The following is a 15084-nucleotide window of genomic DNA, read 5'->3' as shown; positions in this document are numbered from 1 at the left end:
TCTCTCACACTTTTCTTGTTTTGGTGGCCGCCTTTAGAAGATGTTAGACTACTGCTCTAGTCTACTCTCCCAGGGGGCCATCTCGTAATGAAAACAGGCTGATTGCTGTTGGGCTTTCCAGCGAGGCTTCGGCACCGTTGTCTCATTAGCTCCACCACTTATCCGCCTTGGTATGGTGCCTGTTGAGGAAAAAAAGGAACAGCGACAGGCGCTCTTGCGGGAGAGATTGATGCCTTGAGCGGACGAGATCAAAATATCAGACTTGATGGTCTCATTAGACAGCTCTCGAAAGGATTTTTTTTCTAAAGGGGTGGGGCTGATTAAGATTAATTTTAGCCAGTGTAAGTATCATAAGTTTATGAATGTGATTAAATAAAGTATGTGATTTCAGTGATCTGTTTGAATTTCATGTCGGAATGTGCCAGGCTTTATATTCAGTGCCATATATAGCTTACAACATTTGTTCTTTTTTGGGGAAACATCTCTGATATCTCGGTTTTATGCTTTCCCTCGTGCTTAAATTTCCTGTCATATTTTGCAAATCACAGTCACAGATTTGTGTGTGTTACGCATACAATGTTTGCACATGCAGCGCGTCAACCTTCCTCACATAGTCTATTTTCGCACTGTGCCTTTGCGTCATCCATTTCTGGAGCACAGCGAATGAGGACTCCCGGAGGACGCGCAGCGCGTATAGAGCGGCGCGGTGGTGTTCGCGGGGCCACGCAATTAAGATGATGGGCGGACCGCATCCCCAACATCGCCTCCCAGACAGTTGGCTAACCGCTGTGCTCAGGCTGTCTAAGGCTCTCTCTCAGCCTCTTGTGCCATATAAAGCACTTGACATTTCTCACAACTGTACAAACAACACTGAGCACCTTTTATTTAAGCAAACATAATAATGTTCTCTTTCTCTCTGTATTTCTTTCTTTGTGCAGACGGAGAGCCCCTGGAATGGCAAAGCAAGAGGGGGCTCCAGCCAACAGAACCGCCCGGTGAGGCGGCCTTGCACTGAGCTGCTGAAATACCTAACGGCCACCGATGACATTCTGCTCCACACCAAAGCCAGCGAAGCCAAGAGCACCTGGGGGGGTGCCAGTAGCAGGGACAAGAGTGGCCTGGGTCTTGGTGCTTCTTCCTCTTCGTCTTCGCCATCCTCGTCATCCACCTCCTCGTTCTCCTCCCTCTCCTCCAACTCGTCTTCCTCTTCCTCCACCACCTCCAAGAAGAAGTCAGCTGTGCCCTCTCAACAACAACAGCAGCAACAACAACAGCAACAACAGCAGCAGCAACAACAACAGCAACAACAGCAGCAACAGCAACAGCAACAACAGCAACAGCAACAACAGCAGCAGCAACAGCCGCCACCGCAGCATCACCAGCGAGGTGAGAGCCGGGCTGCAGGCCAGTGTAGTGTGGCTGGTGTTGGGGCTGGGAAGTGGCAGCGTTGCGCTCACGATGACGTGGTTGAGGAGTCGGAGGGTGCTTCTATCCCTGTCGGCCACAGAACCTCCACCTGCGGCCATGCCCGCCCCAAACTGGAGCACGGGCCGCCCAGTGAAGAAGGAAGGCCGCCAGGCGATGTGGGCCGCCTGGCCGCCGCTAGGTTTATTAGGTATATGCATTCTTATTCCCTCCCTCCCCGAGAGGTGAGTCACAGCTGTGAGCATTGCCGAGAGGCTGAGGGCGCCACTCAGGCTAGTCAGGGCTTTGGCAGGCAAGGCCGTAGAATCAACCGAGGTGCCAGCCGTGCACCACGTAGGCACATCACAGTAACTATTAAGAAAAGGGATGAGAAGCCGGGGCACCCCTTACTTAGCCAGCTGCTCACCTCCAAACCGAGGCCTGTTCAATATCGAGCCCACCTACTCCCACCTCAGATCACCCCTTCACCCACCATTCAGAGCAAATCAGCAGGTAAGAGGTCTGAGAGCCCAGCACAGGCTCCCTCAAAGCTGGAGGAGGAAGAGTTTGGAGGGACCAATGATTGTAGAAACCGGGGAGTAAGTCAGCTTGAAGAGCCTGACTCAAGCTCCCTGTTGTCACCTCTGGCCTTTGACCTAGAGAGCTGGGTTAACCAGTCAGACTTAGGCCTAGACATGGGCTTTGGACTAGAGCTCCGGTGGCTAAGCCAGGGGTTCTGTGGGGAGGATGTTGACCATGATGATGATGATGATGGTGTTGATGATGATGACCATGTCACGGGCAGCCCCGCTGCGGTGCTCTCACAGGGCCCACCAAGCCCACTCTTCCCAGATACTAGAATTGCAGAACCCGCCCCTCCCTGCATCATACAAGGGCAAGGGCACCCACACAGGCAGGCGCTCAGCGAGCACCCCGACGACCAGGGCCTCCCGTTGTTAGGTAATCATGACTGCATCCCCCCCACTGGCCTTATCTTTGCTCTCTTTTCTCCCTCTCCTGCTCTAACCACTTCCCAGTTTGACTTGACAACTAACCCCTATTCTAATTTGAATCTAACAGTCATCCTGAGGGCATAAACAATGACAACAGCCTGCTAGCCAATGCTTTTTGCTAGTCCTGGAGGCGTTCATTTCTTTAAATAGATTGCGATTCTTTTTAAAGAAGGGGGGGGGGGGGGGGAGGGCCGAGCCTCGTCTTACTACTGTACGTCTTGTACTCATAGAGTCGACCCTTGAGCCATCTTTGGCTGATTGAGCCGAGTGTGCTGAATATGTTCGTTTAGACTCAGAGCCCAGGTGCTGCTCTAGAGCGCCGTGCAACTCAAGCCACGTTCCCTTAGCTGGAGCACAAGTCGGCCAGAGCCTCGGGCAACTGCACAAGCTTCCTTGACTCTCCTTTCTTCCTTCTTTTTTTCCCCTCCTCTGCTGTTGGTGCATGCGATTATGACTTTTTTTGTCCAGAGAGGGGCTCACCCACTGTCATGTGTCTTGTTTGTGGCATCGTCTCTTTATGTCTTTATTCCATTTCGATCTGTTTGTTGTCTTGAGCGGGGTATGTCTGTGTCTCGACACCTTTGAAAAAACGTACCATCACTTCATCCTGCCTCACACAGAGTGGACAGTCTAATTTAAGGCAATAAATTGTTAAAACGGGGTCAATCTAAAAAGATGTGGTTTTCACAATAGTGTCTATAGAAGACTTTCTAACCAGGTATGGGTGTTTTTGTAGCAATAATTGCATTTAATGCGCCAAATTGAGATTAATTGTTGCAGAATGTGGACTTGTTCTCTTCTGCTATGAGTGTCATACCTAGGTCAATAATTACACATGCTCCTTTGTGTTCTGCAGCCAAACCAACCACCTTGCCACTTCCTTTGACCCCAGAGTCTCCAAAGTAAGTGTGAGATGTTTTTCCACGTTATTTTAGGCAAAAACATGCACCAAAAAACGACCGAAAAAACACAAATCCGAAGAAAACTACACAGACTAGACTCCAAGTTGAGGCATTTGTGTGACTCATTTCCATTTCTTAGATCACAAAAGCTTTTTGAGGTCACCTGAGAAGTAAAATATTGCACTTTTTTTTGTCTTCCAGTGACCACAAGGGATCACCGTATGAGAACAAAACCATTGAACGCACATTAAGTGTGGAGATTGCTGGAACCCCAGGTAAGCATACTTTTCTGATTATTAAGAACATGTGTAGTAATTTTACATAAAAAAGACATTAGTCAGTGGAAATTCTCACTTACCTGTTGTAGCTATTATTAACCCCGGCTTTTTCGACATCTTGATAGTTCTATTACAGTTCAGAGTTCAAGGTGAAGGCATAGGAGAACATTTTTATGTGTTTGAGTATTGATTAGGCTTTCCAATCTCTTCGGGGTTTATTAGCAAACCCCTCCCGTCCTCCACCACCTCCACTCCCCTTTTACTGAAGAGTTAATATGCTTTTCCTCTTCCTCTATCAGATCCTAATGCTCTCTGACTGACAGCTTACTTAGCCTACACATCATAGGAAAATTGAAATGGCAGTGTTATTGTTTTAATTGGTTTTGCGGTGTAATTTGGTTTTGCCTGTATGATCTGTGCCATCCTGTCCTTAGGCCCCCAGACAATTCTGCAATTAGATCAGCTGACTGGGGAGTCAATTTCCAATGTGAAGACTTGTATGCATAGGATGCTGTTTTGTAACTGTAGTCAGTGTGAGGGTTTTTCAACATCATTATTGCCTTTTGTGTTATTGAGTTATAATTAACTACATCGGAAGACGGCTATAGGCAAAAGGTAATTACAAGACAGAAATGAAGAGAATTTCAGAGAAAGCTGCAATATTGGGCGTCATATCTCTCTATCTCTCTCTCTCTGCATGAACGATGTCAGTAATTACCTCCTTCTCCCCCAGATTAATCATCTAAGGTCAATAAAAAAACAAAATGGCTGCCCTTTAGCCTCTCGCACTGTGTGATGTTGCACTGGCCCCCTTTGAGTATTCATTTACCAGCAGGGAAAATTCTCCTCAAAAATACCTCATGTTTGCCCCCTGCACCCTCTACTTATCTCTTGTGGGGGATGGCAATTGTGGCACTTCAGACCCCAAGAGATCTCCCCCTTACCGTCTGACCTTGGTCCAAGGGATATTTAACCCTTTTGTGGAGATAAGCTTTCGGGGTTAAAGGGGATGCCTGTTGAGACCTAAAGCAGGGATAGAGCGTGGCTGCCTTAAGCTCCAGGGCAATCAAGAGCGGTTAATATTTCTTCTGGTTTTACTGCACGTGGTTGAGTTTATTGACCTGTGGCCAAGTCCGGGTGACCGTTCTGTTCCACTGCATCTGCCTTACAAGCACAGTCAAATAAAGCCCTTCATCTGAGTTTACAGTCCTAAGCAAATGTAGGGCTGAATATTAGCAGGAAAACCATTAGTCCAGAATACTCCAGGTTAATGAGCCCCTTTCCTACTTAGGCATTCACTTTTGAGGCTCGTTCTGCAGGAGACAAATGGATATGGATCCCAGTCAGCGGAGGTGAGCGCTTTGAGGTCCGGAGTTGAATGTCCTTTGCAGATTGACAGTAATATTCCAGTACAATAAAAATGATGGTGGTGGTACTGATAACCAGATGGAAGTAAGCCAGGTGTGTGCTCCAACCTCCACCTTCAAGGCAGGTCGACAACTCATAGTTGAACATTACCATGAATTGCTGGCAGAAACATTATTTTATACCTTTATGATGAGTTGTAGTAGTAGTGGTTACTGTTCCATAGGAAGGTACATTTGGTTATCAGGAGAACCTGTACATCATGTCCTGAGCCAAATTATGCTTAATACTCAACCAAGTCACCTTTTGGACTGTTGGCTGCATGTTTCTTGGTACAGTAAAGGTTACAACAGGCAATAAGGCCCCCATGGGATCTGACTGCTCTCCTAATCTCTGCCAAGCTAATAGATTTACCCTGTGCTGCAGTGTTGTCTTTAATTACTGTATCTCATGACACTGGGGTGGTCTGTGTGTTGCTATTTGCATGGCTTACCACCGGATCAACTCTTTAAGCACAGAGTTGTTATTCGCTCCTCGGTCTCCTTGCAATTTACAGCTGGACGAGAAAAAAAGATGCTAAAAAAAAACCTTCCTCTTTCTTTCTGACTTGTTCACTTGCTTCATCGTTTCCTTCCCGGTGGCTACATGATTGGTGTTTGTATTGGCGGATCATCCATCACTCGCAAGTTTGACTGAGAGACACATATTTATCTATTTCTGATTTATTCCCCCCCCCCCCCCCCCCCTCCATTGCTAATGGCTTCTAGTTTATGACCCCACGCGCACATTGTTTTGGCCAGATGGCGCGTCATTGGTGAAACAGAAGTTCCTCAGGCATTGTGTAGCGTCCCCCTCCTTCTCTCCCTTCTTCTTTTCATAGCTCATTTCCATTGGCAGTGAGAATAATATGTCTATATCACATTCAGAACTGAGGGAGGAATGGGAGAAAAGGGGGGAAAGAGGCGAGTGGGGTTTGCAGTCCTACTCACAGACACTTCCAGATAATAAGTAGGATGATAAGCCGTTGGATCAGGCATTCCAAACACAGCAAGTGGTTTCAGAAACCTGCATATTTATGTATCAGGCTCCCGCACTCCCAGAGAATACTCTAGCACTGGATTTGAGACTAATAGCATTCATCTGGTGCGATTCACCAGCAAGGGAAGAATGATGTGCATTATAAGGAAGGCAAAGAAGAGGGGAGAGCGTAGGTGTTTCAAAGTGGCTGAGTTTGACTCCAGTGAGAGACTGTTAGTGACGAGTGTGTTTTGTGTGTGTGGGCACATTTGTTCTGTGTGAGACAGAAACATGATAGGATGCTGGGAGACGGAAAGGAAGAAATAGAGATTGATCCACGGAAGATGGCAGACAGGAAGAGAGAAAAGGGGAGAATGCACAACGAAAGGAAAGAGAGAGAGAATAATGTTGGCGGCTGTTTGTGTGAGTGCATTAACAATGCTATAAAGTGGGCTCATCTCAGGACTTCCCATATAACTGCCATCTGTCTGGTTGTAAATCTGTAAGAGGCTGGGGATACTTGTCGGGGGAGGGGGGCACAAGTAGACGGGACACGCCATCTGAGAAGAACGACGACCCATTCGCCAGTACTTCCTGTGCCTCTATGACATCTTGCCATGGCAACGTCACCAGGCACGCTCCAATGTTTCACAGAAAAGGGACATTGTGCTGGATAATCGTGAAACATGCACGCCGTCATGTCACTGATAATTTTTTTAGGCTGATAAAAAATGTCTTTGGTTTTATTCAGATGAATTGGCTGCTGTCCAGTGCAGACATTTATGTGAGCCAGCCAGAGATATGATACATGTACTTTAATTCTTTCCATCGGGTGCATTACGTTTGTCCTCTGCAGGGTTTTGTGTCATGTTTTTTTTTTTCTCATGAAAAGGGATCCTTCCAAGGTCAGGGAGGAAGTGGATGGCAAGTCATCCGTATTACAGCACCACCGTATTAAGTTACACCAAGCATTACATTAATCTGTCAAGATTGCAATAAAATAGAGATCAGGATTAGGCCAAGTGAAAGTGAATATTTTAATCAGGCATGTATCTGTGTCCACCGTCCATAAACTGACCTGGGAGTTTATAGATGAGTGAGGGGAGGAGGGAGAGGTGGATATTTGGGGAGGTTTGCATTGTGATTCCATTCTCCTTTTACTGCCCCCACACCTCCACCAACCTCTGTCTCTCCCTCCCTTTGCAGGTCTGACACCACCAACCACGCCACCACACAAAGCCAGTCAAGAGAATCCTTTCAAAGCATCGCTCAAAACCAAGTTGTCTTCATGTTCCTCATCAGCCTTGGCATGCAAAAGAGCCAGGCTGAGCGAATTGGGCCCCGGCGCTCTGGCCCCGGCCCCAGGTGCCTCCGGCGGGGGCCCCACCAGGAAGGGTCCCGAACAGACTGAGCTTTATGCCCAGCTGAGCAAAGCGTCCACCGCCCTACCTTACTCGGTCACCCAACACACTGTGGGGTGCGACATTGGGGAGCATCGCAGCACTAGCAACAATAAGCGGGCGGCGCCCCGTGGCTACAGTGACCATGACTATTGCCAGGCGTCAGCTCTCGCTAAGAAGGACGGCGGCACAGCCACTGTTACCATGACTCCAGCAGCAGCGGAAATGACGGTCACCTCAGGTGCCACCGCTGCCCCCATGCCTACTGCAGGCAAAGTGGCGGACAGGCATGTCGAATGTAAGGACTCAGCCATGCCACCATCCTCTTCATCATCTTCATCTACTCGTTCTCCATTATCAGTTTCATCTGGTCGTTTGGCCCAGCAGCAAAATGTTGCCTCTGTGAATGGAGACGCAGCCCGGGTCCAGGAGTTAGGCAAGCAGACCCTTACACAAACCCCCCAGGTCCCCTCACAAGAGGCCCCTATTGACTGGGACCAACTCTACTCTTCTGCCATCAGCAGGAAGCTCCTGTGTGACCAGGAAATCAGAGAAGAACTCAACAAGCACTTTGGTCCCCCCTTACAAGCCCTTTATACCCAGGCTGCGAAGGAGAGAGAACCAGGCAGCAAACCAACTAAGGCTGCAGCCGCTATGTCCCTTGAGGAGGGAGAGAATTACTCCTCCTCCCAGAGGCTGCCTGGCTCCAGCTACCTGCACCCAGGGCTCCTGCCCTTCCAGGATGAGCTAGAGCTGGGTGAGGGCCGTGAGAGTCGCTTCCTCTATCCCTGGGAGGGCACCCTTCTGGACCTTCTCTTTGACTGCCCCCCCTGTTCTCCCTCCTGTTCCCCACCATCCAGCTGCTCCCCTTCACGAGGCTCCGTCTCCCCACCTTCCTCCCTCCTCCTCTCTCCCAGCAGGCCTTTCTGCTGGACCAGCAGTGGATCCCGTTCTCGTTCTCGTTCCCAATCTGACTCCCGCAGCTCCTCCTCGCACCATCGGAGGCGCTCCCTCTCTAGCTCACCCGACAGACGCCCCTCCTGGTAAGACGTTTTCCAGACCCATGCACACAAACCTCCCGCTTCTTTTTGCTCAGCCTTGGCTGCTCCCCACCTATGCACTTTATACAGGAACTTGGAGCTGGCAGGGGATCTATCTTAGGAGTGTAAAACAGGCCTGATCAGTCATCAGAGCTGGTGTCAGACAAGATAGACCCTGGTGCCTCTCAGCATGGGTGCTTGACCTCCTGCTTCTTTGCCTTGTCTGGACTAAATGCAGAATATATAAGTGTTACACAAAGAGATTGAATAGGCCATGTTGAAGGGATTTTAACCAAAGTGTCTGCAGTTATTAAACTAACCAAACGCTGCCTTTTAAACTAGGCGGCACTTTAATGTCTATAAAGTGACAGTGGGGAAAAAAGATTGGTTGAATGATGCGATTTCCCTAAAACACACAATGAACCAAAAAGAAAAAAAAACACACAACATTAAACGCACCAGAGGCACTGGACTTCTGAAAAGTATGAGTTTTAATCTCTAGGCAGGGAGTTTTATTTGAATGTCTTCCTAACACTCACCCCCCTCCTCACTGGCTCCCTCGCACGCTCCTGTTTTTTGTTTGATGCCGGGGCTATTGTTTTAAGCGGCAGCTGTTGTTTTTACTGAGTGGCAAACCCTCCTCTTTTACATCCCCATAGATGAAAGCCAAATCCAGGCTGTGGGAATGTAGTCTCTAAACCGCTCTCAAAAGAGACTCCTATCATCATAGCTCTGTGTGAGAACTACATTTCCCATGCTTCCCTTTGATCAGAGCTGAGGGGCTTTCTGGCTGTGTTTCTTTTGGTAGGAGAACAGAGGCAAACCGTAGTTACTGAGAGGGATGTGAGTAAATTAAGTTTGTCAGTAGAAGTCCATTGAGTGCCTCACAGTGCAGGACTCCACTGCAGTGACTCAGTTTGTTTGCCTGATTACTTAAAGGTCAGTTTACTCCAGAGAGCCAAGAGAATCACTTTACTCTACCCGGGCTCTTGTTCTTGGGCTCTACACCAACTCGCTCACAAATTATACAGTAATAGTCTCAAGGCATTCAATCAGATTCTGACAATGACAAGCTTTCTGACAATACTGTGTAGAGATTGGATTCTTGAAAAGGACAGAACAAGAAGCTTGTTATATTTTCATGCAAGAAAAGATAAATAGAATTTCAGCAAAATAATTCTCAAAATCCTTCCTCTCTGTTTCAAGTTCCACAGCGTAGGATCCTTCATCTCTCAAAACTGGCACTCCTTTGCTTCACTGAGCTTCCCAAACTTCTCCCCCATCATTCAGATCGTGCTTCTTCAGCAACACTTCAATAATTAAGCATCAGAAGCTTACCGACTGCAGAGATACAGTACAAGCTCTACAGTCAGGTCACTTGGGCCCACAGTATTGACCATTTCCTCATACAACATAGATAGCAGACATATGAAGGTGCTAGCTCGCGTGTGTATACAAGAGCTGAAGGAAATCATGCACACTTAATTTGGCCATGAGCTAGATTAGGAGAACACAGAATGCTTTTATCTGGAATTAACCTAGTTTCTAACATCTAAATGGGTCTTATGAGGTTAATTTGGATCCCAAAGCCTAGAATAAATTCACCAAGGTGTCACAAGTTTTCAGGAGTCATCAGTATGTTGCATGATTTATTTAAACAGTTTTTTGTATGTGTGAGATGAACAGCATTCCTATGTGTTGCTAAAAAATACATTTTCATATTCAACATTGTCTGTTTTCCCACAGGTCTCGTCACAACACAGATCCCAGCACCTTTCGTTCCAGGACTCACAAAAGCCCCCACCCTCAGTCTCGATCTCCTCTCAGCCGCAGGCCAAGGTGATTATTTCAAATTCCTCTCCAGTTATACGTTACGTATCGTATTGTTAAGTCGCTGTTCTTCAGGTTCGGACAAATGTTTATTCTTAGAAACTGTCAAAATTCAAGAGAGAGTACGATGTGCAAGGAAGGATGGTTGAATCACAGTCACTATAGACAAATGCGGTGTTAGTGTCACCACTCTGTGATTCCCTTTACACATCGAGACTGAAGCTTTTTGCAGCTCGTCCCATCCACACGGGGGCCTCGTGACAAACATTGGGGGCAAATATGTTTAATTGATCATGTTTTATTGGACTAGTGACAAAAGAATCCCAAATCATACCGATGCACATTCATACTTTACTCATGATTCACGCTCCCAGCTGTATAATGACGCCTATTCAACTTCGTGCTTCTGTAGTTTTCCGTGAGCCACTGCAGAGGGGAGCGTTTCATATGCAGAGAAGTACTGTCAGAGAGAGAGGGAGAGAGAGAGAGAGGGAGAGTGACACCATCTCAGCGCTCCGAGCTGATTTGGCACCCACGGGCCTAATGACACCCGACAAGCCTGAGAGTCGCTCATCAGTCGAAAACTTAACGGACACGTCTCGTGCTAGTCTGGGGTGGGGGAGAAAGTTGCACTTTCCTTCTTGATGAAGCCCTAACTAAGCAGAAAGTAATGACATGTGAAGTAGTGCTGACAGTTGCAGCTGCCTGGCTCCCCGACCGCGCTGCTCGCCGGCACTCCCGCGGGCCTATCCTGTGGGCTCCGTAATCATAGCGGTGGTGAAGAGACATCTTATTAACATGTCCATTTCCTTTTCGTTTGAAATCCCCCCTCTCAACCATCAGTGGTGAGAAAATAGGGGACGACTCCTTGGCGAATACTGGCAATTGTTCTTCACAGTCATCAACAGGAAGGGTGAATTTAGAGGACGAGCTAGGACAGTGATGTCATATGTATGCTTTTTCCCAGCAGGTATGACAGCTACGAGGAGTACCAGCATGAGAGGCTGAAGAGGGAGGAGTACCGCCGGGACTACGAGAAGCGGGAGTTCGAAAGGGCCGAGCAAAGAGAGAGGCAAAAGCAAAAAGCAATAGTGAGTTAACTGACACAAACGCCATCTAATTTCTACCCCCATCCTCTTTTTTTTCTGAGCTTGACTTTGAGTCTTTCCTGTCGACACTGATAAAAGACCGCATGCAATCACTGCTGTGGCACATGTAGAAATTCCTGCAAACACACAGAAAGCTCCCGCAGACACACACATTACTTGAGAAATCCTCCAGCCCAGTGCCACGTGCCAGCCTACTGAAAGAATACATACAAAGTGATTTCCTGAATGATTCAGACGACAGGCCCTTCCTTTTTTTATTTTTAACATCCGTTTAACATCCTCCGCTGTCTGGAAACAGTGTCGACTCTTATTCATCACACCACAGGGGTAAAATGTTAAAATTGTGGAAAACAGAAACTAGGAGAGCAAGACAGAGGAAAGGACAAAGAAGGAAACGGCCACTGATTCCGTTGGAGCTCTTTCCCTTCTGTATCCATTTCAAAATTCTGCCGGATGCAGTGAAGATCACATTTCTCCCATATCTCCGCTCTCCACGCCTCAGTGTGAAATTACTCAGGTTTTCAGCGGGGTAGCGCTCCCACCACTTGTTGATAAAGCGTACATTAAATGATGCAGTAATGCAACGTGGCTTGGCATGCACACATGTTCAGAGATGGCGAGACAAACAATTACGAGCAGCAAAGCTCAAGCTGTCAAGCGAGGTTTGGGAGGCCGGGGATGTGAAAGCGTCTCCTCCTGTCTGTCTGTTTTTGCCTCATTCTCTCACTCACCCACACACACAGGCACCCTCAGGGTGCCATCACGAGAAGGCCGCCTATTTATCAGTTGTCAGCAGCTAAACTCCTAATTCAGCAAAAACTTTTTTTGTCTCAAACAGTGCGTAAGCCTTTAAGGGAGTGGAAAAAAATGCATAAAAACAGTAATCTGTAAGTTAATTAGTATCCTCCTCAGCGATTATATAAGTCGGACGGGGCAAAGGTAAACTTTGAGTTTAGCACCAAGCTACTGATTTACTACTTGTTGGAGCTACTACTATCCTCAAGACAGCATTCACAATTGCAGCGGGCCTCAGTGGACTTGCCCCAGTAATGGCAAGTAAATGAATGAATAAATAAATAATACTAGTGAAACACTATAGCCCCAAGCTTGTGCTGCATTATATGATTAGCATATGCAATTAAAGTACTCAAACACCGTAATTGCAGCCTTGTGCAGTTTGTTCATAAAATTATTCCGCTATGACCCTTACGTCCTCTGAGGTTGAAGGAAATCCATGTTTTTTACCCCGTGGCTCACTGCTGTTGCTCTTAATGCTCCCTCTCTCTTGGATATGAATATCTTTACACTATTAACTGACCATGCCTAGTTTACTGCACATTGTGAGTTTGACTCCCAAGTTGGAAGGAGGGAAGGAGGCTTTTCCGATATATAGCTGAGTCACCTCACCGCTTTATTTTTAGACTTTGCAAAAGAAGAAGCAGCCCCGAACTTAAGACATGGCATCATTTGATAAAAATCACTCTGCCTCTGGTTGATGAGTTGCAGAGAGAAAGAGGAATCGTAGTGCCAAGGCAGACTGAGGGCGCTTCCAAACGGCAACTCCATCAGATAACAGGAAGTAGGCTGAACCAATCACAGAGAAACACAACAGACAGACGGAGAAGAGGGACAAAAACGGGGGGCGAAAGTCAGCTGCAGTATCCACAGGAGTGATCAAGACCAATTCATTAGGGCTCAGTGAAGAAAGAGAGGGGGAAAGAAAAAACAGACCCCCCCTTTTAATCTCCTCTGTCTTTCCTCTTAACGAGCAGGAGGAGAGACGGGTGGTGTACGTGGGCCGACTGAGGTCCGACTGCACCCGGACAGAGTTGAAGCGCCGCTTTGAAGTCTTTGGCGAAATTGAAGAATGTGCTGTGAACCTGAGGGACGATGGGTAAGGCCCCAGGATTCTCTGTGCATGTGTGTGTGCATCTATAGGGTAGTCTGGTATTCGTGTATAGGGGGATAGGGAACATTTATTCCTCACCTCTGGATGTCATGTTGTACACAAAAATGGTCTGCTGTAACTGTTTAACTCAGAGCAAAGGCAAGTGTAAGACAAAGACAAAGCTTCTGCAGTCTCTCACCGTGTCCTGATCCCTCTAGTTCTTAGCCTATGAAGCCCCAAAGATACACTTTTATTGATTCTCTTTTGCATATAAATAGCTTGATCGTCATCTAAGACAAGGCCCCCTGTTCGGTTATTGTTGCCCCACAGCACAACTCTGACGTATCATTTTCTATTCTCGACCAGGGACAATTTTGGCTTCATCACGTACCGCTACACTTGTGACGCCTTTGCCGCCCTTGAGAACGGACACACCTTACGCAGGTCAAACGAGCCTCAGTTCGAGCTGTGCTTTGGCGGACAAAAGCAGTTCTGCAAATCACATTACACAGACTTGGGTAAGTGCAGCTTTGTTGTTCTCTCCATCTGCCCCCTGCAGTCATGCAGTACATTTGCGTAGCTGGGAGGACTGTCAGAGAAAAGAGGGAAAGAAGACGGCAAAAAAAGGCTTGAGTGATGCTTCCAGATCCTTAGAGACCCATCTATGTGCTGGTAACAATTCCTACAGTGCTGAATGTGTCCACCAGGCATTCATGACTCAAAGGGCAAAAAGAGTTCAGAGGTCAATCTGTGGACATACCAAGAATAGAGCTCAGTTTCTTCCCTGTTAGTAGCTGTAGTATCATAAAGAAAACAAGGCAGACTCCATTACTCATGTGGACTTCAGATGCTTGTTTTTACCCTGTTGATATAAAATGCAGGACAGATAGCACTTAAAAGCATGTGTGCAGATGTGTTTTCATCTGCCATTGTATATATAATATATATATATGTATGTGTGTGTGTGTGTGTGTGTGTGCGTGTGTGTGTGTGTTTGTGTGTGATGGGAATCACTTTAAGAGAATGGCAAACAGGAGGGAGTAGAGATGAAATTACGAGGAGAAAGGCACGTTAGAAGAAAGAAAAGAGATGAGGCGAAGAAGAGGAAGGTGGGAGCAAGGTTAAGTCCCAGCATCCCCTCCCTTCTCTAGAGTGAGGTTCCATCTGTTGCCAGCTGTTGCAGCGCTGAAAGGAGGCAGAGCCTTGATGTGGCAGGTAGGGGCCGGTCATTTACTTAGAGGGAGGGGCCACTGTGGGAGCATACCTACTTATGCACACCTACTGCCTTTGTTGCGAGGCAGGGCGTCATGGCCGACTGCAGTGTAGCAGAATTCATCTAACCTGAGTGATAGCTTTGAGTAAAAGTGCATGTATGTCGCCGATATATGTACATAGCTTCTGTATTGATCAGATACATGAATCTCAGTCAGAAATCTGTGCACAAATGGATGGAATCAACGTGGGTTTTTTGAGAAAAAAAGTACTTTGCTCTATTCTGTTTGTTGCACAATTATGTTGTTTGTGATAATTGAGCAGCCATTTTGAAACTTAAAGAGATCCCCCATTATGTCAAGTGTTGCACACCCACAAAAGATCATCTCCTTCATTTGATGATGACATACGAGATAGGTATTGACTCATGCATCTGCAGCCAGTTTTCTTCCTAATGTTTATTTACCAGCAAAATGTGAGGTCAGGAATGATATAGTGCACTTCTACAAGAGGGTCAATGGGTCATTGGAGAGAAAAAGAGCACTTTCCTCAATAAATGAAGCGGTTGCTATACATTTTCAAAAGCACATGCTTGAAGCCATCAGCTTTTAAAGAGAGGACATGAT

At 47.0% G+C, this 15084-nt stretch overlaps 1 protein-coding gene across 1 annotated transcript in view; it reads left to right on the top strand.

Annotated features, from left to right (window-relative positions):
- Window positions 1-15084, top strand: part of ppargc1a (peroxisome proliferator-activated receptor gamma, coactivator 1 alpha) — a gene marked incomplete at its 5' end in the record, with an annotated part of 34562 nt that overhangs the window by 17804 nt on the left and 1674 nt on the right. Inside the window, 9 exons of the mRNA XM_079216246.1 lie at window positions 939-1238; window positions 1341-2364; window positions 3274-3319; window positions 3521-3594; window positions 7186-8422; window positions 10166-10258; window positions 11220-11340; window positions 13131-13252; window positions 13613-13764. Coding sequence (XP_079072372.1) covers window positions 939-1238; window positions 1341-2364; window positions 3274-3319; window positions 3521-3594; window positions 7186-8422; window positions 10166-10258; window positions 11220-11340; window positions 13131-13252; window positions 13613-13764 — 3169 coding nt within the window. The remainder of the gene's footprint in view (window positions 1-938; window positions 1239-1340; window positions 2365-3273; window positions 3320-3520; window positions 3595-7185; window positions 8423-10165; window positions 10259-11219; window positions 11341-13130; window positions 13253-13612; window positions 13765-15084) is intronic.

Source organism: Taurulus bubalis, assembly GCF_910589615.1.
Source record: "Taurulus bubalis genome assembly, chromosome: 3".
Lineage (NCBI taxonomy): Eukaryota > Metazoa > Chordata > Actinopteri > Perciformes > Cottidae > Taurulus > Taurulus bubalis.
This window is presented reverse-complemented; position numbering and strand designations above follow the sequence as displayed.